The sequence below is a fragment of the Mastigoproctus giganteus genome, chromosome 3 (assembly GCF_048544385.1).
Source record: "Mastigoproctus giganteus isolate SK-2022 chromosome 3, ASM4854438v1, whole genome shotgun sequence".
Taxonomy (NCBI): Eukaryota; Metazoa; Arthropoda; class Arachnida; order Uropygi; family Thelyphonidae; genus Mastigoproctus; species Mastigoproctus giganteus.
In genome coordinates, this window is record NC_143577.1 from 231,301,407 (window position 1) to 231,329,247 (window position 27,841).

The 27,841-nt window shown below is 36.5% G+C and overlaps 1 protein-coding gene across 5 annotated transcripts in view; it reads right to left on the reverse strand.

The window, feature by feature from the left end:
• LOC150088833 (putative protein kinase C delta type homolog) overlaps positions 1–27,841 on the reverse strand; it is a 121,089-nt gene that overhangs the window by 26,610 nt on the left and 66,638 nt on the right. For 3 of the 5 annotated variants that reach the window (XM_090369692.1, XM_090369690.1, XM_090369693.1), the window contains 4 exons: positions 24,154–24,327; positions 22,591–22,682; positions 8,982–9,044; positions 2,905–3,046 (listed from right to left, as the gene is read on the reverse strand). In XM_090369692.1, the coding sequence (XP_090225818.1) occupies positions 2,905–3,046; positions 8,982–9,044; positions 22,591–22,682; positions 24,154–24,327 (471 nt within the window). Of the gene's footprint in view, positions 1–1,394; positions 1,534–2,904; positions 3,047–8,981; positions 9,045–22,590; positions 22,683–24,153; positions 24,328–27,841 lie in introns of all 5 variants that reach the window. The other 2 variants (XM_090369694.1, XM_090369691.1) reach the window with 1 other exon arrangement.

Consider the following 27,841-nt stretch of genomic DNA (forward strand, 5'->3'; position numbering starts at 1 on the left):
TCTCAGACCATCATAGTCGCCTTTACGAAAACAAAAACCCTTCCCTTTACCTCTGATGGTAGTTACCTCCTTGAGTAAATCCCACTTCAACACACTGTGATCACTGCCACCTAGTGGTTCATTTATCTGCAGATTCTTAATGCATGAAGAATCACTACTGATAATCAGATCAAGAGTATTGCTCCCTCTTGTTGCCTCACGAACATGCTGATGTAGAAAACAATCATCCAATAAATCCACAAAAGCCTTGCTAGTGTGCGAGTGACCAACCCACAAATTCCAGTCAATATCTGGGAAATTAAAATCCCCCATTATAAGACTCTCTGATTTACTGGCCCACTCTATTTCCCTGTACAATATCTTATTATACTCATCAGAGTCATTAGGCCTATAGCACACTCCTACTCTCAATTTTGATTTCCCTATGCTTATGTCACACCAAACTGACTCGACACTGCCCTGTCCATCGATGTCGACTGGCTTCACTTCCTTGGACTTTGTGTTTCTTAATTAATAGCATAACCCCTCCTCCCCTCCTGTCCTGTCTATCTTTTCTATACACATTGTATTCCCCAAATTCCAGTTCCGCATTACTTATATCAGTGTGACACCACGTCTCTGATATCCCAACAATATCTGCCTTTGATGTTTTGAGCAATACCTCAAATTCATCAAATTTATTTACCAAACTCCTAGCATTGGTGTACACGCAGGTATACATGCACCTGTTTCTATTCTTAGCTACCCTAACACGACCCATGTGTTTACTTGTACCGCAATGACTACCAGCAGTCTCTGAAATATCCTGCATCTTGTTTTTCAGGCTTCTGCTCATTTCAATAGAAGCAGTGCAAGAATCACTTCCACCTCTGCCAGTGGCTACTGTTAATCTATTAGTCCTTGTATCCCCCCCAACTAGCAGTTTTCCGACCCACCTAACACTGCCTCGACAGCATCAGCAAAAATTCTTGCACCCTTTCTATTTAAACTACCATGGCTCAGTGGCTAATAATAATTAACAAAGATATTAGAAATGTCACTGTAGAGTCATAAAAATGTAATGGACATAAAAGAAACGAAATTTAAAATTTGCATTATTTATGCATTTTTTTAAAAATCTGTCTAACACATAAATAGCTTTATAAAATAAAAGAAAAATTCAGAATACAATCCTGGCTTTATCATAAGTAGCAAAATTATGTATTTACTGTAAATAATGAAAAAAAAAAGTATATAATCAAGTTTTCATTCTGCATAAATGAAGTTTTTCCAGTACCATAAACACAAATGTAGTAAACTCAATTTTTATTCTATTAAGATAACATACTTCTTGAATAGAATGACATGAGATATGTAATATCAATGTGGGAGAACAAGATGTAACCATTACTCACCTCTGGAGCAATATAATCAGGAGTCCCACAGAATGTTGATGTTTTCCTGTACTCATGCAAACCCAATTTGCACATGCCAAAATCAGCCAGTTTAACATCTCCATTAAAATCAAGCAGAATATTGTCCAGTTTCAAATCTCTATGGGTAGAGACATAAACATGCTCAGTAGAAGGAAATATAAACAAAATGGCTATTACCCTAGGTACCTATTTAGTAACCAAACTGACATGCAAGACAACTAATATCATTGAAATAGTAAAAAAAAAAAAAAAAAAAAAAAAAAACTATATTTAAGAAAGTGGGTTGCTTTTAAATTCTTAACTTAATGATTAATAAAATTAACATTATGTTGAATGTATATTAAGTTTAATGCACTGACATTAATTATAATACAAGTTTTTTATTCATCGGAATGATTGAATAGAATTGAGTTTCATTTGTTAAAATATGGAGTTAAAATAAACAACTCAAACTGTAGGAGAAAAATGCAATTTTCTCACACTGCACTGGATGGTACATCAATTCACTCATAAGATTCCTCTTAATAAAGATTTTCATTAAGATTTCTCTTCATGAAAATTACGCTTCATCTGGTTGTTTTATAATGAAATTAAATTATTTTCTAAAAGGAGTCCATTATTCAAAAAATAGATTTTCTTTGGTAGTTTTATTTGCACTATGATAAATGCTAATTCAGAAATTTCTTGATAAATAGCTGACTAGTGAGATTTTAAATTTGATGAGAATGGCAATAGATGCAAAAAGAGGATGACACATAGCATAAAGAAAATAACAGATATACATTAAGAGTTTATTTTAAAAATAATCTAATCATTGGGGGGGGGAACAGAAAAAGGACTCATTTAGAGTATCACTAGCTACCTTAGTAACAGTACTCCTGCAGTTGACAGCGTTCAGAGCACCATTCCTTTGTGGTAAAAGTCAAAGTTCATGACCAATTTTGAAAATGAATTTATACCAAACAAGAGAATTTTTCAATGATATGCATTTAATGCAGTGAATGGTCAAAGGCATTTTTACTGCAAAGGTATATTCTCTACTTGTATTTAAACAGAGTGTAACTTAACCCTCATGCAAAATTATCTTCATAATATATAACTAATAATCAATTTAAACTTAAAATTACTGCTATTTATTCAATCAATAAGTACAAATGTATAAAAATTCCTAAGCAGTTCCTGTGCTTATTGACTTAATATGAATTCAATTAATTTAAATTAAATGGATAAGTTGGTGAGTTAATGCTTTACCGTAACTATTTTACCTCAAAATGCAGCCTTTTAATTGTTAATGCATGCACCATTAGCATTTATTAGAGGTTATCAAAATCCATGCAAGATAATAACAAGAATTACTAAATTCATGAAACCAAAAAAGTAATGTACGCTGTGTTCAGTAATCTATGGAAGACTTGTATTTAGGTCATGCCAACAGAATATTTTATGCAGGATGCTTTGCAAACAAACAATTAAAACTTTCAATACATACTTCTGGTGCAATGTAATGTGGAGTACCACAAAAATTTGAAGGAAGGCATTCCTCTCTATAGATACGGCATTGACACATACCAAAATCAACGAGGCGTATATTGCCTTGTTCATCTAACACTACATTATCCAGTTTTATATCCCTGAGAACAGAAATAAAAAGGCATAAAATATATTATTTTAACTTCAAAATTCACTCTACATTTTTCTGGGCTTTTTTTGTGTCTAAGTAGTTAATTCTGTGACGGTTTTTTTCTTTTTTTTATATATATATATTCTGATTCACTTATAAATAATATTAAAGCAGTTACATAATTCTCTCACATTAACCATTTTTTTTGTGGATTGGTAACTCTTCCTATTCCCCAGTATAACAAAATAATTCCCGCTCTGAGATTTGAAAACAGTAAAACTCTCATAACAAATATAACTTTTTGATATGCATAATAAAAGATAAATGATCATGCAAAACGTATCTTATAATGGCAAAATTAAATCAGTTTACTCAGTGCGATTTTAACTGAATTTCCTTAATAAAATTGCAACGACGAAGAAATGCAGGCTTGGAATTACATAGATGACATATATTATGGTCTTTTATTCAAAGCCTTCAAACAATGGATATAATCACAAAACAAGACTAAATTGAAATACTGTACTTGCATGTGTTTGTCCTACAAGGTGCCATCATAGTGACCATTCAAATGACTGTTTGGTGAATGGCTGCACATGCCTTCTCTTGACAATCAAGTAGATGGTGACTCCAGTAGTGCCTTGTACGACGAAGAAATGCAAGTCTTTCAGATTAGTCTTGTTTTGTGATTGTAGCTACTAATGCAGGTTTTGAGAAGAAAATCCCAACCCATAGTTATGTACATAATTACAAATGTTAGTTAATATTAAATTCAAATTGTAATTTTACTAGGAAAATTTAGTGATACATTTTCTTCAATTTAAAACACATTCAGTGTTGTGTTCTAATTTTGCCAAATATAAATTACCAATAAGATGACACACAGTTTGTATTACAGAGAGATCGTAGACTGATGATGTTACCAACAGCAAATTCAAAATGGGAAGCATTCAAGGAACTAATCTTGGAAGCTACCAGGCTTTACATACCAACCAAGAAATATTGTTCAAGGTTCAGGCCTAAATGGTTGTCAGATGAACTAATGAGACATATGGCAGAGAAGAAAAATGCATGGGATACATACAAATTAATGGGTGACATGGAAGCCTATGATAGATATAAGTTGGTCTGTAACCAAGTCACAAAGGAGATTAGGCAGGCAAAGGCAGATTATGAGAAATCCTTGGCAAAGGACGCAAAGAAAAACAGAAAAGAGTTCTTTACCTATTTAAACTCAAGAAGGAAAGGGATGAATCAGATTGGTCCACTGGATGTTGATGGTTCAACAGTTGAGGATCCTGCTCAGGTGGCTAACAATCTAAACGAGTATTTTGCATCTACATTCACACATGAGGAGTTATTCAGGAAGGGGAATGTCGTAGGTGAAGTAAACATTGGCAGTGAACTAGATTATTTCTAATAACTGAGAGGAAAGTGGAGGAGAAATTGCTGAGGATAAACATAAAAAAGGCACCAGGGGTGGATGGGATCTATCCAGTTATATTAAAGGAGGCAGCAAAGGAAGTAAGCAAACCCCTAGCCATAATTATGAGAGCTTCTTTGGACTCAGGGGAGGTACCCATGGACTGGAGATGTGCAAATGTAACCCCAATTCACAAAGGAGGATCAAAGGCTGACACAAGTAATTATAGACCTGTTAGTTTAACTTCGGTTCCAGGAAAATTAATGGAGGCACTGGTTAAAGAAGCACTGCAGGATCATCTGGACAAGAATTCAGTTATAGCTCAGACACAGCATGGTTTTGTTAAGGGCAGGTCTTGTCTGACCAATTTGATTGGATACTATGATGTAGTCACAAAAGAACTGGATGCAGGGAATAACTTTGATATTATATATTTGGATCTTAGAAAGGCTTTTGATACTGTTGCGCATGGAAGACTGCTGCACAAATTGGAGAAGTGTGGCATTGGAGGCAAATTGCTGCTATGGATAAAGGGATGTTTGAGTGGCAGAAGACAGAGAGTGGTAATCAATGGACACTGCTCAACGTGGACTAATGTTATTAGTGGAGTTCCTCAGGGTTCAGTGTTGGGTCCATTGTTGTTTTCTGTATTTATAAATGATATTGATGATGGTGTATCAGGCTTAATGTCCAAGTTTGCAGACGATACCAAGGTTGGCAGGGTTGTTAAGGACACTACTGATACTATGCTGCTGCAACAGGATCTGGAAAGGTTGAGCAGATGGGCTGAGAGGTGGCAAATGAAGTTTAAAATTGACAAATGTAAAGTACTACATATGGGAAACAGTAACCCCAGATCAACGTATCAACTCTGTGGTACTACGCTGACAGTGGTAGAGAATGAAAAGGACCTGGGGGTAATTGTGCAGGCAGATATGAAGTTCTCTGAGCAGTGCAGACGAGCTGCAAGAGTAGCTCATGGTGTCTTGTCAATGATATACAGGAATTTTTCTAGCAGGGATAAGGATGTGATTATTCCCTTGTATAAGGCATTGGTCAGGCCACACCTTGAGTACTGTATACAGGTCTGGAGGCCTCATTTCAAGAAGGATGTAGAGCTGCTCGAACGAGTACAGAGAAGGGCAACAAGATTAGTGAATGGAACAAAGGGTTGCTCTTTTGAAGAAAGGCTTAAGTTTTGCAAATTACAGAGCCTGGAGAATAGGCATCGGCGAGGTGATCTGATAGAGGTGTATAAGGCTTTGAATGGCTTGAGCATGCTCAATGCTGATGGGATTCTTCCTCTTGCTCAGAATAATCACCTGAGAGGGCATAAATTCAAATTGAGGAAGGACGGATGTCGGATAGATGTGCGGAAATTTGCCTTTAGCCAGCGGGCAGTTGGTTTGTGGAATAGACTCCCATCGCTTGTTGTTGAAGTTGATAGCCTAAATAAATTTAAGGCGCAGCTGGACAGGTATTTCGAACGAACGGAGGGGTGAAATGGGAGTAGCGGTTGTTTTTTTTTTTTTTTTTTTTTTTTTTTGGCTGATGCTGAATAAGCTTGCTTTCTTGCATCATATGCCTCTACTAATGCTAATGCTAAAACTAAACAGCAAGTAAAATAAGTCACATTTTTAGAGTATATTTAAACTCTAGAACTAACATCATTTATCAACACAGCATACTTCACAAAAAGAAAGCCATCTACTGGTTACCAAAATATTCCAAAACCTTTAGTGGTTCCTCCCACCTTTGGAGTATATTGTATTGATAATTGAAATTAGCACTAGCTGGCAATGGTCCATAAGAAAATGACTAGATTCAGACCATTTTCTTATGGACCCAAACTGAAATAAAAAAAAAATAAAAAAAATCCCTTCTTTATTAAGGAAAATATATTATAAATATATAAGGAAATATATTAGAAAATATATTTAAACAGATATCTGAACCATATTGACCAATTCACTCACACAACTGTAAACTGGCAATGTATTTCATTTCTGATGAAGGCTGAAGAATTAAAGCCATCATTCAAGCTTATTAATTATAAGCTTATTAATATATTTGAAATATTTATAACTTAACACAATAAGTTAAGTTACAAATATTGCACTTTTACACCACCTGAAAAACCAATATGCAATTCATAAATAATATAACTACAATTCATATATAATATGACTTAAATTTAATGCAGCAAAATATAAGGTCTTACACTTGGGGAACAGCAACCCCAAAATAAATTATATACTTGGTGGAGTTGAATTAAAAACAGTAGAGGAAGTGGGAGTTATAATATGGGCAGATAGGAAGTTTTCTGAGCAGTGTAAACAGGCAGCCAGGAAATCCCATGTTTTCCTATCAATGATTTATTGAACATTATTGTAGACATATGGAGGTCACAGTCCCACTATATAAGGCAATTCAAGACCACATTTGGAATACTGTATTCAAGTATAGAGACTTCATCTGAAATAAAAAACACCGAACTTCTTGAAAGGGTCCAAAGACTGGCAGCTTGGATGATGAGATCAGCAAAAGGGTGACCCTATGAGGAAAGACTCAGATTATGTGGGCTACAGAGCTCGACAGCCAGGCACCTCAGATGTGACCTGATTAAAGTTTATAAGGCTCTGAAAAGGGTTAGTAAAATTAATGAAAGCAAAAATTTCGCTATTATAGATAATTCCAGAACTGGGGGCATAAATTCAAATTACAGAGGAAAGGTTTAGACTACATTTTGTAAGTTTTCTTTTAGTCAGTGAGTTATTGATTGTTGGCACCTCAGATGTGACCTGACACCTCAGCCAGGCACCTCAGATGTGACCTGATTAAAGTTTATAAGGCTCTGAGAAGGGTTAGTAAAATTAATGAAAGCAAAAATTTCGCTATTATAGATAATTCCAGAATTGGGGGCATAAATTCAAATTACAGAGGAAAGGTTTAGACTACATTTTGTAAGTTTTCTTTCAGTCAGTGAGTTATTGATTGTTGGAACAGGTTGCCTTCACAGGTAGTTGAGGCTGACAGTTTGAATAAATTCAAAGGTCGGCTGGATAGTTACCTATGTGAGGAGGAAGCAAATAATTTTTATCTGCTTTTTTTTGTCCAGTGCAGAAAAAGTCTGTGGCTTCCTTGCACTATATAGCTCTTACTATTATTTTGAAAAGGATCATCAAAATATTGATGAAAGAAGTTTGTTCATTCTTTATTGAATAGCCCTCATACTATTCACTTAGTTACATGTTTGGGAAATCTGGGGCAACAAAACTGTTTTTGGCCCTGCGCCCTGAGCGAGTGTTTATTAAATGGGTCCTGCAATTCTGGCCATGAAATAAGAGTAGGAGCCTGTAAGGTGCCAATATAACTGCAACAAAAAAGTCATGTGTTCATACACAGTAGTATCACTTATTAGAAATGGCTTGTAGCCATTTCTAATACATAAATCAGTAGACACTGCTGAAAACAAGTGACCAATGTCCAAGGTTTGTTAGGTCAAGACTGTACCAGGTATACAGATGGACTGTACTGATAAAATCACATCTCGCTATTTGAACCAGTGTGGCTAACTGTCTCAGTATAGTCACAAACAGTTGCTAAAATAAAATATCACTTCTATTCTATTAGCTCATTTTGCCTTTGTATTTAACAACTGATAAATACAGGAGTTATAACCCATAATGCACAGTGGAAACTGAAAAGCGGTGTTATGATGTAAGATCCATTTTGTCAGAAGACATTGGGATCTTGCAGGCCAATAGGTATATCCTATCAATAAAGTAGCTATGACATCCCTTGTCATAGCTACTTCCATCTGGATAATGTATGGGCTACTTCCATCTGGATAATGGATGGCATTTGTCTGCACCAGCATAAGCCTCAGGCTTCCTTGCACCATATAGCTAATAATAATAATAATAAAGCATTTGTGGGATAAAGTCAAAAGCTACATCACTTCCATCCATTATCTAGGAAATTAAACACTATCCACTAATGCTTGGGAGTCAAAATAGAAACATTTATGAAATGAAAATTAATATCTTATTTTTAATAATTGTGCTTGTACGCGACATTACCAATGCACTTGACAAACCAGCGCTCTAGTTCTATCCTGAGCCCTACTAACAAAGTATGAAAAATGTTAGACCGAGATGAAAGTTCAATCCATTTTTAAAGTATTTTTTTTTAGCTTAAGGAGAAAGGTAGAGGGACACATTTGAATTTGGGGTTGACACTAATCTCTAACCCATCATAATGACATTTCTAATGTTATCCAGTCTCAATAAATATAGTGATTATTATCACCACTTGTGCAGTCCATGCATAGGCAAATCGCTGCTGTTCTGGAGGCAAACAGAGATCCTGTATTAAAGTGGTATTCTTAACAATTTGAGCACAAGTATACATCACATTCAGTGCTGCATGTAAAAAAAAAAAATAAATAAAAACATATAATATAACATATTCTGATATTAATGTGATTTAAGATATCTTTTCTTTAAATTTACATTCTCACCTGTAAACTATTCCCTTTCGGTGTAAAAATTTGAGTACGCATACAACTTGTGCACTGTAGAATCTGAAATGCAAACAATTATCCCGACAGTTACACAAGGTATTAACATGTATATGATATCAGAATGAAAGTGCAGTGCAGTGCAATAAAATTCAAATTAACAAGATTAAGAATATACTAATATATTATTACCAAGATACAATAAACATGAGAAAATATAAACTGCAAACAAGAAAATAAATTAAGGTCAATAACTAAAGTTATGAATTAAGATAATCATGATCAGATCTGTTATACTCTAGTCATCGTAGTTCAATATTATAAAAGCATGTGAAATTGATTAAGAGATTACAAAATAAACAAACAGAACCGAGCAATTAAATTATAAAAAATAGATCACAGCTTTTAGGAAATAATGATATGAAAATAAAATGAAATTTAAAACTGTCATTCTGCATGTGATTTGTTGGTATTATGCTAGTACAACTATAACAGGAAATTATATACATGTCTGTTTAAAATGCTTCAATAGTCTCCTGTATATTTCTTCTATTTAATTGGTAAGTTAAATATATAAATAACAGATTTTGTCTTTGTGAAATATGATTTAAGGATATTATGGATGGGCAGTTTATTGTAATATATATTATGCCTACATTGCCTTTGGACATATTAAAAAATATGATTAAAATGACTGTATCAATTGCCCCACTAGGAGCATATTCATGTAATTTTTTTAACTTTAAAAAATTACATTAAAGTAATTTTTTAAAATTACTTTATACATATTTCGGTTGATGTTACAGTCACAATCCATTTCTGACAAAATTGCTGTGTTGCTAATCATAGATGTGGTTAATTTCAGAGAAAGGAACATATTGCCACTGCCTGCATCTTTTGAGGTATTAGTAGTGGCAAATAATAATAAAATTCTTTATTCACAAAATTGTACAAGGCTACGATTCCCATTACAGGCATCCAGAGGAATCTAACAATCTGATTGGAGACATTATATTTACTTACATAAAAACTGCTAAAACAGAAAAACTGCATAGGATGCATAGAACATCCATTGAATTCACATCATCCATATAATACATAGAACCACAATATAATATATATAACATTCATAGAATACATAAATCACAGCAAATATATCCCTTTCTCCAACATAAGATTAACCTAAATAGCATTAGCATAGGCACATGATGCAAGAAAGCAAGCTTATATAGCAACAGCCAAAAACAAAAAAAACACACACACACACACACACACACACACACCCTTATTTCACCCATCCACTCGGTCCAAATGTTTGTCAAGTTCTGCCTTGAATCTATTTAAGCTATCAACTTCTACGACGACAGATGAAGTTTGTTCCACCAATCAACCACCCACTGGCTAAAGGCAAACTTCCGCACATCTATCCTACAACAGTCTTTCTTCAATTTGAATTTATGCCCTCTCAGGCGATTATTCTGAGCAAGATTTTGAGCATGCTCAAACCATTCAAGGCTTTATACACCTCAATTAGATCACCTCGCAGGTGCCTAGTCTCCAGACACTGTAATTTGCAAAACTTAAGCCTTTCTTCGTAAGAGCAACCCTTTGTTCCATTCACTAATCATGTTGCCCTTCTCTGTACTCATTCCAACAGCTCTACATCCTTCTTAAAATGAGGCCTCCAGACCTGTATACAGTACTCAAGGTGTGGCCTGACCACTGCCTTATACAAGGGGATAATCACCTCCTTATCCCTGCTAGAAAAATTCCTGTATATCATTGACAAGACACCAAGAGCTACTCTTGCAGACTGTCTGCACTGCTCAGAAAACTTCATATCTGCCTGCACAATTACCCCCAGGTCCTTTTCATTCTCTACCACTGTCAGTGTGGTACCACAGAGTTGATACGTTACTCTGAGATTACTGCTTCCCATATGTAGTACTTTACATTTGTCAATGTTAAACTTCATTTGCCACCTCTCAGCCCATCTGCTCAACTTCTCTAGATCCTGTTGCAGCAGTGTACTGTCATTAGTGTCATTAACAACCCTGCCAACCTTCGTATCATCTGAAGTCTTGTCTAAATGATCCTGCAATGCTTCTTTAACCAGTGCCTCCATTAATTTCCCTGGAACAGAAGTTAAACTAACAGGTCTGTAATTACCTGTCTCCCTTTGATCCTCCTTTGTGGATTGGGGTCACATTTGCACACCTCCAGTCCATGGTACCTCCCCTGAGTCCAGGGAAGCTCTCATAATTATGGCTAAGGGTTTGCGTACTTCCTTTGCTGCCTCCTTTAATATAACTGGATGGATTCCATCCACCCCAGGTGCCTTTCTTGTGTTTATCTTCAACAATTTCTCCTCCACTTTACTCTCAGTTATTACAAGATTATCTAGCTTACTGCCAGAGTTGAATACACCTCTGGCATTCCCCTCCCTGAATAACTCCTCATGTGTAAATGTTGATGCAAAATATTCATTCAGTTTGTTAACCATCGATATCAAGTGGACTAATCTGATTCATCCCCTTCCTTCTAGAGTTTACATAAGTAAAGAACTCTTTGCTGTTTTTCTTTGTATCCTTTGCCAAAGATTTCTCGTAATCTGCCTTCGCCTGCCTAACCTCCTTTGTAAGTTACAGACCAGCTTATATCTATCATAGGCTTCTGTGTCACATGTTAATTTATATGTATCCCATGCATTTTTCTTCTGTCATATGTCTAATTAGTTCATCTGACATCCATTTAGGCCTAAATCTTGAATAATATTTCTTTTTTGGTATGAAAAGGCTAGTAGCTTCCAAGATTAATTCTTTGAGTGCTTCCCATTTTGAATTTGCTGTTGGTACCATCATCAGTTGGTTCCACCGTATAGAATTTAAATACGGTCTCAGACCACAGTTGTCACCTTTACAAAAGCAAAAACCCTTCCCTGTAATCTTGATGGTAGTTACCTCTTTGAGTAAATCCCACTTCAGCACACTGATCACTGCCACCTAGTGGTTCCTTTATCTGCAGATTCTTAATGCATGAAGAATCACTACTGATAATCAGATCAAGAGGATTACTCCCTCTAGTTGCCTCCCGAACATGCTGCTGTAGAAATCAAACATCTAATAAATCCACAAAAGGCTTGCTAGCGTGTGAGTGACCAACCCACAAATTCCAGTCAATATCCGGGAAATTAAAATCCCCCATTATAAGACACTAATTTACTGACCCACTCTATTTCTCTGCACAACTGCTCATTATGCTCATCAGATTCATTAGGCCTATAACACACACCTACTCTCGTTTTTCCTTTCCCAGTGCTTATGTCACACCAAACAGACTCAACATTGCATTGTCCACCCACATCAATTGTATGCACTTCCTTAGATTTTATGTGTTTCTTAATTAACAGCATAACCCCTCCTCCCTTCCTGTCCTGTCTATCCTTTCTGTACACATTGTACTCCCCAAATTCCAGTTCTGCACTGCTTATGTCTGTGTGACACCATGTCTCTGATATCCCAACAATATCTGCCTTTGATGTCTTGACTAGCGCTTCAAGCTAGTCTAATTTATTAACTATACTCCTAGTATTGGTGTACATGCAAGTATACATGCACCTGTTTCTACTCTTAGTTACCCTAACACAGCCCATGTATTTACTTGTTCCACTATGACTCCCAGCAGTCCTGGAAATTCCCATTGTCTTGCTTTCCAGGCTGCTGCTCAATTGCATTTCAATAGAAGTAATGCAAGAATCACTTTTACCTCTGCCAGCGGCTACTGTTAATCTATTAGTCCGTGTATTTCCCCCAAGCCAGCAGTTTTCTGACCCACCTAACTCTGCCTCAATAGCATCAGCAAATATTCTTGCACCCTTTCTATTTAAGTGTATCCCATCCCTGTAGAAGCAGTCTCTCCTATTAACAAGCACAGACCAGGCTGAGAAAAATTCTACCCCTTGAGCCTTGCATGATCTCTCCAGGGCAGAATTGATCGACAAGGCTCTCATCATATACTCCCTCCTATCGTGTTTGGGCAGAATTGCAGACACTTTCAAAAAAAAAAAAAAAAAAAGTAACGTAAAGTGCAGCCATTATCAACCCACTGCAGGATGGAAGCCTCCTCAACAATTCATGTTGAGGGAAATGGACCATAATCTGCCACGCTGGTCCAGTGCAGGTTGGCAGATCGACCGTATTCAGCAGTCAGGGGCTTGAACCCCGGTCTACTCAAAGAGCGTGTGCTACTGCACTCCCGCTCCTGCCCACTCGGCTACGGAGGCCTTCAAATTTTCAAATTCAACCCTAACTCACGGCTTTTTTCAGCATTATCTTGTACTTGTTAAGTAATTCTGCCGGTCTCCTACTCTTAGTATCATTAGTGCCATGTACAACAATATCACCCTTTGTGCCCTTAAAGGATGATATCTACCCTACAATGTCATCAACCTTTGCCCCTGGCAGACTTGCACAATGTTCCCTATTTCCCTGACAATAGTCACCTACAACAACTAGTTCCTTTTGGTCCAGTGCATTCTGCCTTGGCAGTTCCCGCTGTGTTGTGTGATGTTCAAGTGCAAGCTCTGGTATTGATGTGGCCAGCTGAGAGCTTGATGGGCCCCTCAATTTAAATCCTTCGAGGGCATCCCACCCTGTCCTTCAAGCTCTCATATAAGCCCATAACAATGCCGAGTTGGCGCCTGATTTCCTAGCACTTCTTATATCGTGCACACACACAAAGACATTCCCCTTGGCAATATTATGTCCCGTTACTGATTGATCCACAAACATCAAACAAGCAGTGCATTTCAATAGACTGTGATTCAGAGGACAACCGCCCCCCTCAGTTCTCCCCTGAGCCACAGCTCTTCCACTAGTTTTTTGCTTTGCTGCTCTGAGTCATGATTTCTATTCAAGTTCAATAAAATTCAAATACAAAATATAACCCTAAATCTATATCCCAATGCAGTTATAACACTAATATATATATATTTCGGTATCGAATATTATCTCTGAGTTACATTATACGATTTTCTTATCCCCTGTCAACTTATATGTATTAATTTATGATGTTACGCTTGTAATAATTAGGTCGGTATATTTATTTAGTTATAAAAAGCACAATTCAATTGACAATGAAATTTAATAAGATTAATAAATTTTACTGATTAATTGATACTACTATACTCGCTATCTAGTTTTCCATTAAACCTTATGCTAGCACATGCTGTATCGTATAACAATGGCGGCAAGTTACGAATGGTTAATCTATGGACACGAGGTATTATTTGCTTTCCAAATCACGTTATCTAAATTCAAAATAAACCGCAGAGCTTGACTAGGTCTATAAGCTACTTATAGAAAATAATTTAATCTAACAATTAAGTCAATAAAGCAGCTAAGTATAATTAAAAAAAAAAAAAAAAAAAAAAAAACACTTCATTCACAGGAGCTGCAAAACCTGTCCACAAGTGGATTTGATAACCTTATCAATACTAAGTAATAACCTACAAAATCTCTATCTAAATTCAATTTAAACTAGAGTATTGTTACTAGGAGTATAAAGCAATTCTAAAAAATAAATTAATATGCCAATTTAAGTCAATAAAAAAGCAAAAACTTCTTATTTGCTGGAGCCGTAAGAACTTCGCCTGTTCACATGTACTCTCGCACCTGGTTGCGAGAGTGCATATGAACAGCTTTGAGTTATCGATAATTGCAGAACATCTTTAACTTGGAGTCGGTTTTAATTTTAATGACAGTTACAGGAATGGTGACGGCATGTGAATATGAATTCTTTTTTCGCTGTAGGCCGAACCACTAGGCCACAGATCAAAATCAATGTTAACAGATCTCAGTGTGCTGATGATGCTGTTGGGAAAGTGCCACTTGAAGGTAGAGAGCTTCTGCAGGTTTGAGCAGAGCACTGGAATGTTTCTGAGAGCTCTACCATGGGATTTTCCAGCCCACGAATTCCCAGATGTTGATGAAGTTGTGAACTGCGGAGCACAGATTGAGTGCCATTGTGAGCTTCCACGCATATGCCAAGTGCTGGGATGGGGTGTAGCTTAAATTTTTACAGAGCTGTGATCTTGATGTCACATAGGGAAGGTGAGCCCAGTTGTTTACCCACTTCAGGACCCAGAATTCTAGACCCCAAAGCATCTTCAGGATGGACAAAGGAGCTGCAGACCAGACTTCAATTCCATAACTGATGATTGAGCTGAAGAAGTATTTATTATGCAATCTATAGAGGTCAAGTTTCATGCCCCAGAAAGCCCATAGCACTTTTGAGCACATTTGCAGGATTTGATCGTTATAAATCCAGTTTTTGTCCATTATCACCCCTAAGAATTTAACTGAATGAGCAGCAATGAGAAGATGCCCCATAATTGAGGGCTCCAGAGAGACTGCTGGTTTGAGGTCTGCTTGTGCTCTTGGTGAGAAGATAATATACTTTGATTTTTCCAGATTATTAGCCCAAAAAAGACAGAGTATTTACAGAAGTAGGACAGATATTTGTTAAGGGTAACAGATGTTAATAGATTCTTTGCCAGGCCTGGTGAGGTGTTAGCAGGGCTTGGTAGACAGCATATGATATTGTCAGTGTAGGCCATAAATGCAGGTATCTCATTCATTAGCAGTAGAAATATTGCTGAAAATAGCACTGCCAACAAACATCCACCCTAGGGTATGTAGGCTTCCACCTGCTTGATGGTGCAGCAATTCCCTTACTGAAAGGTGAGAAATCTCTTGGTAAGTAGACTTCTGAGGAGCTTAGCGACATTACCTGCGAAACTGTAGTAATTCTCCAGGAGGCACAGGAGAGGATTAATCTACACTGAGTCAAAGGCAGCTTTCAGATCCAGGAAGACAGCGTGAAGAACAGAGCCTTGTTCCCAACCTGAAGGGTTTCAAGTTTTTAGCCTACAGACATGTTATTGGCGTTCTTTGTGAGAGTGCATAGTGTGTGTGCTGAGGTTGCTGGGAGAGGATCTGATTGGCGACCGCTTTGAAAAATGGCACACTATGGCAACAGATGCCAATGCAACTAATAAATTCCCAAACAAACAACAACAAATGCTTCTTTGAAAATGCACTTCTCTAAGCATTTGAGAAGAGGTGAGAAAACAGAAATTGGCCTGTAGTCAGTAGTTGAGTTGGGGTTTTGCAGTTTTGGAACTGGGACAACTCTGTAATTCAGCCAAGCGACTGGGACAACTCGCTGTTCTAGGATTCTGTTGTCAGCTCCTCGCTGATGAAGTAGGAGGCGATTTTTAGACAAAAAGGTGGGAATAGAGTCACTTCCCAGCATTTTCTTATCAAACAGGGTGTTGATGGCATTGATTAGCTCCTCTTCGCATAGCAACACTTTAGTGAGGCAAATGATGCAAGGAAGCAAGCCTATACTGCACTGGGGGGGGGGAACACTTCTGTCAATCTCTTCTAATAATTTGTCTAATGATCCTCTTTATCTCTTATTTTATGCTCCCTGTTATTTTCAATTTATTCAAACCAACCACTTCCACAATATCAGATGAAAGTTTGTTCCAACAATCACTCTCCAGCTGAAATAAAGTTAAGGATGCCATCAGCATTTAGTATACTCATTCCACTTAAATCCTTAAACACTTCAATCTGGTCTCCTCTCTGATGCCTAGTTTCCAAACACTGAAATTTGCAGAACTGAAGTCTTTCTTGGTAAGGGTACCTGTTTCTATCCTTGACTAATCTGGTTGCTCTTCTCTGCACTCATTCCAAGAACTCTACATCCTTTTTAAAATGAGGTTCCAGACAAAGTACACAAGATGTGGTCAAACAACTGCCATATACAATGAGATAGTTACCTCTTTTCCTGGCTGGAAAAATTTCTGCATATCACTGAAAAATCCCATGAGCTGTCCTAGCAGCCTACCTGCACTGCTAAAGGAACTTCATGTCAGATTGTACAATTACCCTTAGGTCTCTTATGTTCTCCATCTCCTCAAGTGTGGTTCCACCCAAATGGTATGTTATTCTGGGATTACTACTGCCTATATGCAGAACTTTTCATTTAATAGTAGTAGTAGTACTGATAAATGATGCAAGGAAGCAAGCTTATTCAGCAACAGTCAAAAAAATACATGCTCAACCTCATCTGTCCATCCCCTCTAATAATATGTCTAATTTCTCCTTAAATTTATTCAAACTATCCACCTACCCAACACCAGGTAGTAGTTTGTTCCAGCAATCAGTTACTTTCTCGCTGAAAGGTAGTTTTTGCACATCCTGCCTATAGCCATCTTTAATTTAGGTTTACATTCCCTTATGTGTATTGTCTGAAAAAAAGAGTTAGAATACCATCATTATTAAGTTTACTTAATCCTTTTAAAACCTTAAATGCTTCAGTCAGGTCTCCCTTCAAGTGCCTAATTTGCAAGTGGTACAATTTGCAGAACGAAAGTCTTGTCGTAAGAGTACCCCTTTGTGTTCTTAATTAATCTTGTTGCTTTTCTCTACATCCTTTCTAAAATGAGGCTTCCAGATATGCAGTACTCAAGGTACAGCTTAATCATTGTCTTATACAATAGGATAATCACCTTGTCCCTACCAGAAAAGTTCGTGTATATCATTGACAGAACCCTGTGAGCTGTTGCAGCAGCCCATCTGCTCTGCTCAGAGAACTTCATGCTGAAGTGTGCAATTACTCCTAGGGCTCTTAGAAATGTTAAACCTCAACTGTCACTTCTCAGACCACCTGTCAAATTTTTCTAGGGTCTTATTACAGTAGTATGCCTTGACTCCTATCATTAACCGCCCTGCAAACCTTTGTATAATCTGCAAACTAAAATTAGCTAATATAGTTTTAACAAAATACACTTTTCATGTGATCAGTTTGAAATGAGATTTATTGGCAAGTAAATTATTTTTTTATACTATTTTGCCATTAATATCATTACAATGCATTGTCTTTAATGTGTCATTTAAAAAATGCCTCTATGAGAATTTGTGGAAATTCTGCAATAACAAAGTATATGTTCTTGTTACCAATCTAACTAATTATTAAAAGATATTAAATGGCTGACGTGTAGACTGGAAAAGGTTTAAGAAAGATAAAAGACAAAACAATATAAGAAAAGAAAAAAAAAAAAAAAAAAAAACTTTCATGCAGCATTTCCACAAGTGAGATGACTAAAAATGCAACTTAGTTAACAATGTTTACTTACCTATAGTGCAAGAGCATCATATTTGAAAAATATGATACCTAGTTTTAAAGCAAACAAAAAAATCTGCTACCAAAGCTTCAAAATATCTTGAATTGTTAAACAAGTGCCAAAAGTTGCCCTAGTTTTACAATATGAATAAACAACCAGCACTATTCCAGTGATTACTGACTCTCATCAGTGCATCACTTCAATGCACAGGATAATATATACATCCACAATATGCGGATATTCAAACCAAATAATTATGTAGCAGATAAGCTTTAGAGCTAAGCTATATTGTATTTATTTTCCTGAAATGAGCTTTAGTGAGCTTATTTAACAACTTTCATTACCCCTTCATGATATTTATTTATTAGTATTCAAATCCATATTATGAATTTAAGAATATTCAATTTATTTGAATACAAATAAGTAATTTATGGCTTGACTCTGGAAATTCTTTAACCCATTGTCTACTGCTCATAAAATTAAGTGGTGGTCTCATAAGCATTATTTCAACTATTTTTTTATATACTTATAATAACAGCATTTTTACTGTTTTTTTTTTTTTTCTTAGTCAATAAAAACATGGTCAAAAGAAGGCAAAAATAGTGATAAGATTGAGGATAGACGGAGCGTTCGTATTACACTAATAGTTTTACGAACGGGAAAAAAATAAAATCTTTTATCTTTATTAATTAAAGATAAATTTTTTATCTTTATACTGTCTTTTTCTATTTTTTTCCCCTTCGTAAAACTATTAGTGTAATACGAATGCTCCGTCTATCCTCAATCCTATCACTATTTTCACCTTCTTTTGACTATCTTTTTCTCCCCTTCCCCTCCAAGAATTTTACCATTCCCTATACCATTTGCTTGTCCACACTTTTTCAATCAAATTTCTCTGCTTTATATTTGAATTTTAAATTTTCAACCACGTAAATTTAATTACTTTCACCCTGTCCACACTTCACATACATTTGTATTATATTTCACATTACACTTTTGTAAATTTGTATTTATTTCTAATTTACGTTTTTAACTTTATTTTTACACTGCGTTGGGACTACCTACCTTGTCTACTAGTATTACGATGAAGGCCGCATATTTTCTTCTCTTTTTTCTAATACTACAGACAAGTTTGGAAACTCAGTGCCTGATACATGGTCAGGAGTAGTTCCCTGATGAATTTCCTGGCTATGTATCATATTTTCATCTAGTATATTCAGATTTTGCATATTTATCATCCCCTGGCTATGTATCATATTCCCCTGATTTGACCTCTTGCTAAAATTGCCCTCCCATATCTGAATACAGTGTTATTTACTTATTTATTTCCTTGTTATGTATTATTTTTTTCATTTTTATTTATTTTTTTATTTTTATTTTTTTTTTCTGTTTGCTTCCTCAGTCCCAGTTCATTTTTGTACTAGGTTTTTCAAATTATTTCACCTGTTTAACTACTACTTACTTCCACTTTCGACTATCCCTTTAAGTTCAGGCACCGTGTGTACTTTTCATTTCCATAGGCACTATTTATTTTACAAACCACACATTATTTATTTATTTATTTATATATATATATATATCTCCAGGAAAACTCATGGGGTTTTGTCAATGATATACAGGATTTTGCTAGAAAAAGGTGACTATCCCTCCTTTTTCTAGCAATGGTCAGGCCACATGGCTAAGCAAACCCTTAGCCATAATTATGAGAGCATCCTTGGACTCAGGGGAGGTTCCCACAGACTGGAGATGTGCAAATGTATCCCCAATTCACAAAGGGGGATCGAAGGGTGACACGAGTAATTACAGACCAGTTAGTTTAACTTCTGTTCCGGGTAAAATAATGGAGTCACTGGTTAAAGATGCATTGCAGGATCATCTAGACAAGACTGCAGCAATAACTCAGACACAGCATGGGTTTGTTAAGGGAAAGTCTTGTCTGACAAATTTGATAGGATATTATGATGTGGTTACAAAGGAACTGGATGCAAAAAATAATTTTGATATCATATATATTTGGATTTCAGGAAAGCTTTTGACACTGTTGTGCATGAAAGACTATTGTACAAATTGGAGCAGAATGGTATTAAGGGTAAGTTGCTACAATAGATAAAAGGATGGTTAAGTGGGAGAAGACAGAGGGTGGTAATCAATGGGTGCTACTCTTCATGGAATAATGTTATTAGTGGAGTGCCACAGGGTTCAGTGTTGGGTCCACTGTTGTTTTGTATAAGGCAATGATCAGGCCACACCTAGAGTACTGTATACAGGTCTGGAGGCCTCATTTCAAGAAGGATGTAGAGATGCTGGAACGAGTACAGAGAAGGGCAACAAGATTGGTGAATGGAACAAAGGGGTCCTCTTACGAAGAAAGGCTTAAGTTTTGAAAATTACAATATCTGGAGACTAGGCACAAGCGAGGTGATCTGATAGAGGTGTATAAAGCCTTGAATGTTTTGAGCATGCTCAATGCTGATGGGATTCTTCCTCTTGCTCAGAATAATCACCTGAGAGGGCATAAATTCAAATTGAGGAAAGACAGATGTAGGATAGACGTGAGGAAATTTGCCTTTAGCCAGCAGGTGGTTGGTTGGTGGAACAGACTTCCATCCCTTGTCATGGAGGTTGATAGCCTGAATAAGTTTAAGGCTCAGCTGGACAGGTATTTCGAACGAACAGAGGGGTGAAGTGGAAGTGGTTATTTTTTATTTATTTATTTTTTTTTTTTTGGCTGATGCTGCATAAGCTTGCTTTCTTGCATCAAATGCCTCTACTAATGCTAATATTTATCAATGATATTGATGAAAGTATATCAGGCTTAATGTCGAAGTTTGCAGATGATACAAAGGTTGGCAGGGTTGTGAATGACAGTAATGGCAGTGTGCTACTGCAACAGGATCTAGATAATTTGTGCAGATGGGCTAAGAAGTGGCAACTGAAGTTTAACCTTGACAAATACAAAGTACTGCATATGGATAGAAGTAACCCCAGTGAAACGTACCAATTGTGTGGTACTACACTTAAGGTGGTAGAAAATGAAAGACCTGGGAGTAATTGTGCAGGCAGATATGAAGTTTTCTGAGCAATGCAGACAGGCTGCCAGGGCAGGTCATGGGGTTTTGTCAATGATATATAGGAATTTTGCCAGCAGGGAAAAGGAGGTGATTATCCCTCTGTATAAGGCAATGGTCAGGCCACGCCTTGAGTACTGCGTACAGGTCTGGAGGCCTCATTTTAGGAAGGATGTAGATTTACTTGAGCATGTACAGAGAAGGGCAACAAGATTGGTGAGTGGAATGAAGGGATCCTCTTACCAAGAGAGGCTGGTTGTTGGTTTGGTTTTTAATGGCACATTAGCAGCTAAGGCCATAATGCGCCACCAAGAGAGGCTCAAGTTCTGCAAATTGCAGTGGCTGGAGACTAGGCACCTGCACGGTGATCTGATTGAGGTGTATAAGGCCTTAAATGGGTTGAGCATGCTGAATTCTGATGGGATCCTTCCACTTGTTCAGATTACGAACCTAAGGGGGCATAAATTCAAATTAAGAAAAAACAGATGTAGAACAGATGTGCGGAAATTTGCCTTTAGCCAGTGGGTGGTTAATTGCTGGAACGGAACAAACTTCCATCTGTCGTTGTGGAAGTTGATAAGTTGAATAAATTTAAGGAGGAACTGGACAGGCATTTGAAGGGAATGGTGTGATTTTTTTTTTTTTTTTTTTGGCTGATACTGCATAAGCTCATACACATGCTTTTTTGCATCACATGCCACTACTACTACATCTTGAGTACTACATACAAGTCTGGAGGCCTCATTTTAGGAAGGATCTGAGGCTGCTGGAATGAGTACTGAGAAGGGCAACAAGATTGGTGAGGGGAACAAAGGGGTAGGGGTACCTTACGAAGAAAGGCTTCAGTACTGCAAATTGCAGTGTCTAAAGTCTGGGCACCTGCAAGGTGATCTGATTGAGGTGTTTAAGGCCTTGAATTGATTGAGCAAGCTCAATGCTGATGGGATTCTTCCTCTTGTTCAGACCACACACGGGGGGGGGGGGGAACAAATTCAAATTAAGGAATGATGGTTACAGAATAGATTTGTGGAAGTTTGCCTTTAGCCAGCGAGCAGGTGGTTGATTGGAAGAAACTTGTGTCTGTTGTTATGGAAGTTGATAGCTTAAATAAATTCAAAGTAGAACTAGACAAACTATTGGAGGGAAGGAATAGGTGAAATGGGAGGCGTGTTTTTTTTTTTTGGAAAGCAAGCTGTATAGGCTTGTTTTCTTGCCTCATTTTCCACTGCTAGTGCATGTGTGTTACACTATTATATATTTTACATTGTATTAAATGTTATATACCTAATTTTTATGCAATAATGTTCATTTTAACAAAGGTAGTTTAATTATTTCACATTTACTTTACCTGGCTCTGCATTGATCAAACTTTCCATTTTGCTGAATGTGAAACATTAGGTCCCCTCCACTGAGATATTCCATAACAAAGAAGAGATGGCTCTAAAAAATGTTAATACACCATATTAGTTATATACATTGTCTTAAACTTGTAAGTGATTATTCTCTGGTATATTTCAGGGAGGTGTGCCTACTTCAAATTGATTTAATTTTTAAAAAAATACCAGTATGTCAAAGGTGTGAATTAAAATTATTTATAATCAAGGATTAAATCACATTATAAAAATATCAGAGCAAAAATAGAAGAAAACCTCGATTATCACACACACATTAATTCACATTATTATTATATCACATTATTATTATTAGCTACATGGTGCAAGGAAGCCTGAGGCTTATGCTGCACCAGCCAAAAAAAAAAAAAAAAAAATTGCCAAGTTACCCTGAGAGAGAGAGTCAAAAGTAGAAAATCACCAAGAAGAGAAGAATGATGATATCCAGATCAGGACACTGGTTGTGCCAAGCCCATACTCATCAAATGTGAGTCTCTGGGGATAAATATAACATACCATCGTGAAAAAGGGTTAGAAATGCAAAATTGTTAGGTGGGGCACTTTCTTTGAACACCAGTGTAGATTGTATGAAGACTGATGCTGTGAGGTAAGAAAAAGGCACTTGTTATTACCATCATTACTTCATAAAATTTCATTGGATGTGCAAGGAATAATTTTTTGAAAGATTTTACTTCTTGTACAAAGTGATTGCAAAACCATTCTAAAAGAATTTCAAAATTATACCATTAAATTCTTGTTTAGTAAAAATCTGTGTTTTGCATGAAGAAGGCAGTCCAAATTATACAGAATCTGAATTAGTAAGGTTTTGCTGCAGTGTTATTGATGAACATTCTAAAACATCTAAAAGCAGAGATAGAATGAGTATCCCTCAAATAAGAAACATGTAGCTGTAACCAATGCCAGATTTAGGTAGACTAGGGCTCTGGAACACATATTTTGAAAGGCCCTAAAAATATGGTCATGGAAGCCATGAACCAATAGTAATCAAAACGAAATGAAGGGAAGGGGCCCATAACCTTGAGGTCCCTGTAGCAACCATTCCTCTGCAATTTGATAAATCTGGCCTTGGCTATAACCCTCAAAAAAAAAAAAATAATAATAAAATACTTTATCTACAATCGTATTAAATAAATTAATACTGGACAGAAGCAATGAGAAAAAAACCTTAATGCTGAATTAAATTATACTTAATAATAATAAACACTTCACACATCTGCTACTATAGACTGTGGTGGAAGCTTAGAGGACTGATATTGCAAACTATTCCCAGAGAATTATAACTAAAATCTTCTTTTGAGCTATATGGGATAAATATCAGCCATATTTCATATAGAAATAAGGAATGAAGATTCAATAAATACTGTGGTTAGTACATAGTATAAGTAACCATAAAAACTCATGTTTCTTTTGTTATGAAAATACTTTTTCTATTTATATTATTTTTAATTGTATATGGAACCTTATTTAAAAGGAAATGAAGAGATAATTGTATAGCTTACCTCATTTTGAAAAGTACAAAACAAGCTACACATAAAAGGATGATTTGTTCCTAAAGCCAAGACTTTTCTTTCAATCATTGTACATTCAACGTCATCATCTTCTAATACGACATCTTTCTTCAGACATTTCACAGCAAAATACTTTCCACTATTTTTTAGCTCCGCCAACATAACCTGTTAACGTAATTGACAATAGTCACTTTACTGGGTGTGTTATATCTCTATATATATACATACCATAATATCTTCATATATGCATACATTGGATTTTGTGTATCTTCACTAATGAACTTAATCCACTAGTGAAAAAGTGGGAGGTTTTTTGACTCCTCTTGAAATATCTAGCACAACTTGCTATGTCTTCCAAGAAGAGCATTTCCCTGATCCTACTCACTGAATACAGGCAAATAATCCCCATACACCTATCAGCTGTGTGCTTACTACATATGCCCCTGAATAACCAAAAACAAAAAAGATTCATTCTCCCATTAAAAATTTACACAAAGAAACCAAATGAAAAACAAACAGGATTCAGAGTCTCAGCAGTTAACCATATCTATGTCATCAACCAACTAACAACATTTTAACAATTTTGTGTACAGTTCTATAATTTAAAATCTTCTTTGATTTTAAAGTCTTCAACTTTGTAACACACTATGTATGTAAGAATACCTATGAAAATGTATAACCATTCATAATTTTGTATAACCAAGATTGTTTGAGGTGCCCATCAAAACTGAACTGAAATGAATACAGAATGACAAGGACATATACAAAAATTTGATTCAGGAGGAAGTACTAAAAATATTTTTTCTGGGGAATGGTGTATTAATCCCTCTACATATGTCCCTGACCACCATCGCCATGAAAGTTCAGATGTCTTGATACCAATGGCATGAAAGAAATTTAATGGAGGTAGGGGAGGGGGGAGAATAAGAGCATAAAAATTTTTACAAATTTTGGGAAAATATTTGTCACTAATTCCCCCTCCTCCCTTTGAATAGCAGAATAGCTTATTAACAGCTAGAAAAATGTGATATTTTACTTAATTGCATATAAATTTTATTAATTAATAAATTTTAATCCCCTTTGTTAAATTCCATACTTGGGTTACATTTAACTATAAACATGAGTTTCAACTGTGTAGCACTTATATAAATTAAGGTCGCCGTAGCCTAGTGGTCAGGCGCGTGGGTGCATAAGTACACGTGCCTTAAGTGACTGGGGTTCAAGCCGGTGACTGCTGAATATGGTGCTGTTTCTTGTATTCTGTCTATCTTGTGAACTCCCCTGACAGTTTGGTTGTCCTGGAGTATAAACAGAAAATTTAAATGGAGTACCTGCCATCTTGAAACATCACGATCACTACATAAGTATCCACTATAAGAATAGCCTGAAACATCTCCCTGCATATCAATTTGGCTTTTAATGGATTGCAAACATAAGAGTTCTAAATCGGTAATGGTTCTTATAATTTGAGCGGCTACTACCATGTTTCAAGGGAAGAGTCTACGGCAAATTGTCCATACCACTTCCCCTCCCCGATTTCAAGTTATGGAATGCAAGATAAAAATAAAGGCAAATTTTATAAAGGTTCACAAACATTGTCTAGGGAACTTTTAAATTACCCATTTAATCCACATTTTATAATGGCCAAATTTTGTAAGGGTCAAAAATGTTACAATATAAGCTATGCAAAAACGCTTCTGTGAGCAGTTTTAATAATTTCAGAAAGATGAGGTCTATCTCATTGCTGAACTGAATTATTTGTAGAGAAAAGTAATCAAAAAAAAAAGAGAAACCTGTTTAACCTAAATCCAAGTACTCAAAGAATTCTTATTCCTTTAAGTACTGTGGTCAAAGTGACTTCGCGTATGTGTTTTTTTTATTTTTTTTATTTAGACCCCAAACACGAGAGGTATTAGAACCTATAGTACTTAGTACCATTCCTGGGTTGGAGGCTGGGAAGACGAAAGAAGATATTTGTTGAAATTGGACTTTAACTTCTGCAGACTAATTTTCAGGAAATACGTATGAAGGTTGTTCCAGAAAACGGCAAATGAATAAACAAGGAAGATGAAAAGTTGGTTCTATGAGTTTGAAGTTGGACAGTAAATGGATGTTGGCGGCACGTGTTCGGACTGTTTTTAAAGAGAGAGCAGGAATTATAGAAGCCAATTCAGAAGAACAGTGCCCATGGAAATATCTGTAGAAAAGGCATGTAGCAGAAACAGTAAGTCTGTGAGACAGCGAGCGGAGACACTCGCTGTCTGTTAGAGATGAATAATTAATTAACCTAACTGCCCTCTTCTGAATGGAATCAAGAAGCCTGAGAGAGGTTATGGAGGCACCACCCCAGATGTGGGAACAATATTCTTTGATAGGGCAGATTTGCGATTTGTACAGAGTCAGCAGCTGTTTGGAAGAAAAGTAACACCGAAAGAAAAAGAGAAAACCAAGTTTTTTAGATGCAGAGGAAGCAATATTTGTAATGTGCTTGTGCCAAGAGAGATTAGAAGTCAGGGTAATCCCCAAAAGAGATATCATTTTGCATAGAAATCAGAGTGTCACCAAAGATAAGCATAGGAGCAGAAGAATCCTTTTTGCAAGATATAAGAAAAGGCTGAGTTTTAGAAGTATTGAAATCAACTAAGTTGTCTTTTCCCCACTGGAGAATTATCTGAAGATCGGCATTTAAGGAATTGGTAGCAGATTTTCGAGAAGTTGAAGCTGATTAAGCAGGGCAAGGTTTCTCAAAATGGAAAGTGGGGGAAAGAACTGAACCTTGGAGGACACCGGCATTAGTGGAGAAGTTAGAAGACAGGAGGGCCATCTACCATCACCCTCAGTGAGCGATTAGAGAGAAAACTGGATAACCAATTACAAAAAACAGTTGGCAAACCATAAGATGGAAGCTTCTTTAGAAGACCTTTATGCCAAAAATGATCGAAAGCCTTTGAGATGTCTAGAGCAACTACTTGAGTTTCACCGAACTTTTCCATTGAATTAGTCCATAACATGGGTAACATAAGCCAGAATATCACCAGTGGATCGACACTAACGGAATCTATACTGGCGATCGTTGATCAGATGGAAGGTTTCTAGGTTGTTTAAGAGTTGGCAGTTAATGGATTTCTCCATTACTTTAGAAAGAGTAGAAGTAATTGCAATGGGACAATAATTGGATGGGAGGGATTTGTCACCCCTTTTAGGAACTGGCTGGATATGAGCAAATTTCCAAGCAGAAGGAAAAACACCTTTGGAATAAGAAAGCGAAAAAAGGTGGAAAAAAACAGGAGTAAGTTCAGGAGCACAGGTTTTGAGAACAATTGGAGAAATACCATCGGGACCTGAAGCTTTCTTAGCATCAAGATTCGTCAAAATCCTTCTGACATCCTTTTGACGGAAGACCACAGGAGGCATAGAATGGAGCATGTTTGGAATGGTTGGAGATGTTTTACCAAGATCATTAATACATGAGCTGGAAGAAAAATGGGATGCTAGCAGGTCAGCTTTATCCTTGGCTGAAGTGACAACAGAACCATCTGGTTTGGACAGAGGTGGGAGCAGAGATGGGAAAAAGTTGCGGCCAATAGCTTTGGCAAGAGACCAGAATGCTCGGCTACCATTAGGGCAAGAAGCAAGTTTTCTACTCTTAGCCTGTTCAAACTCTAGTTTGGACTGATTA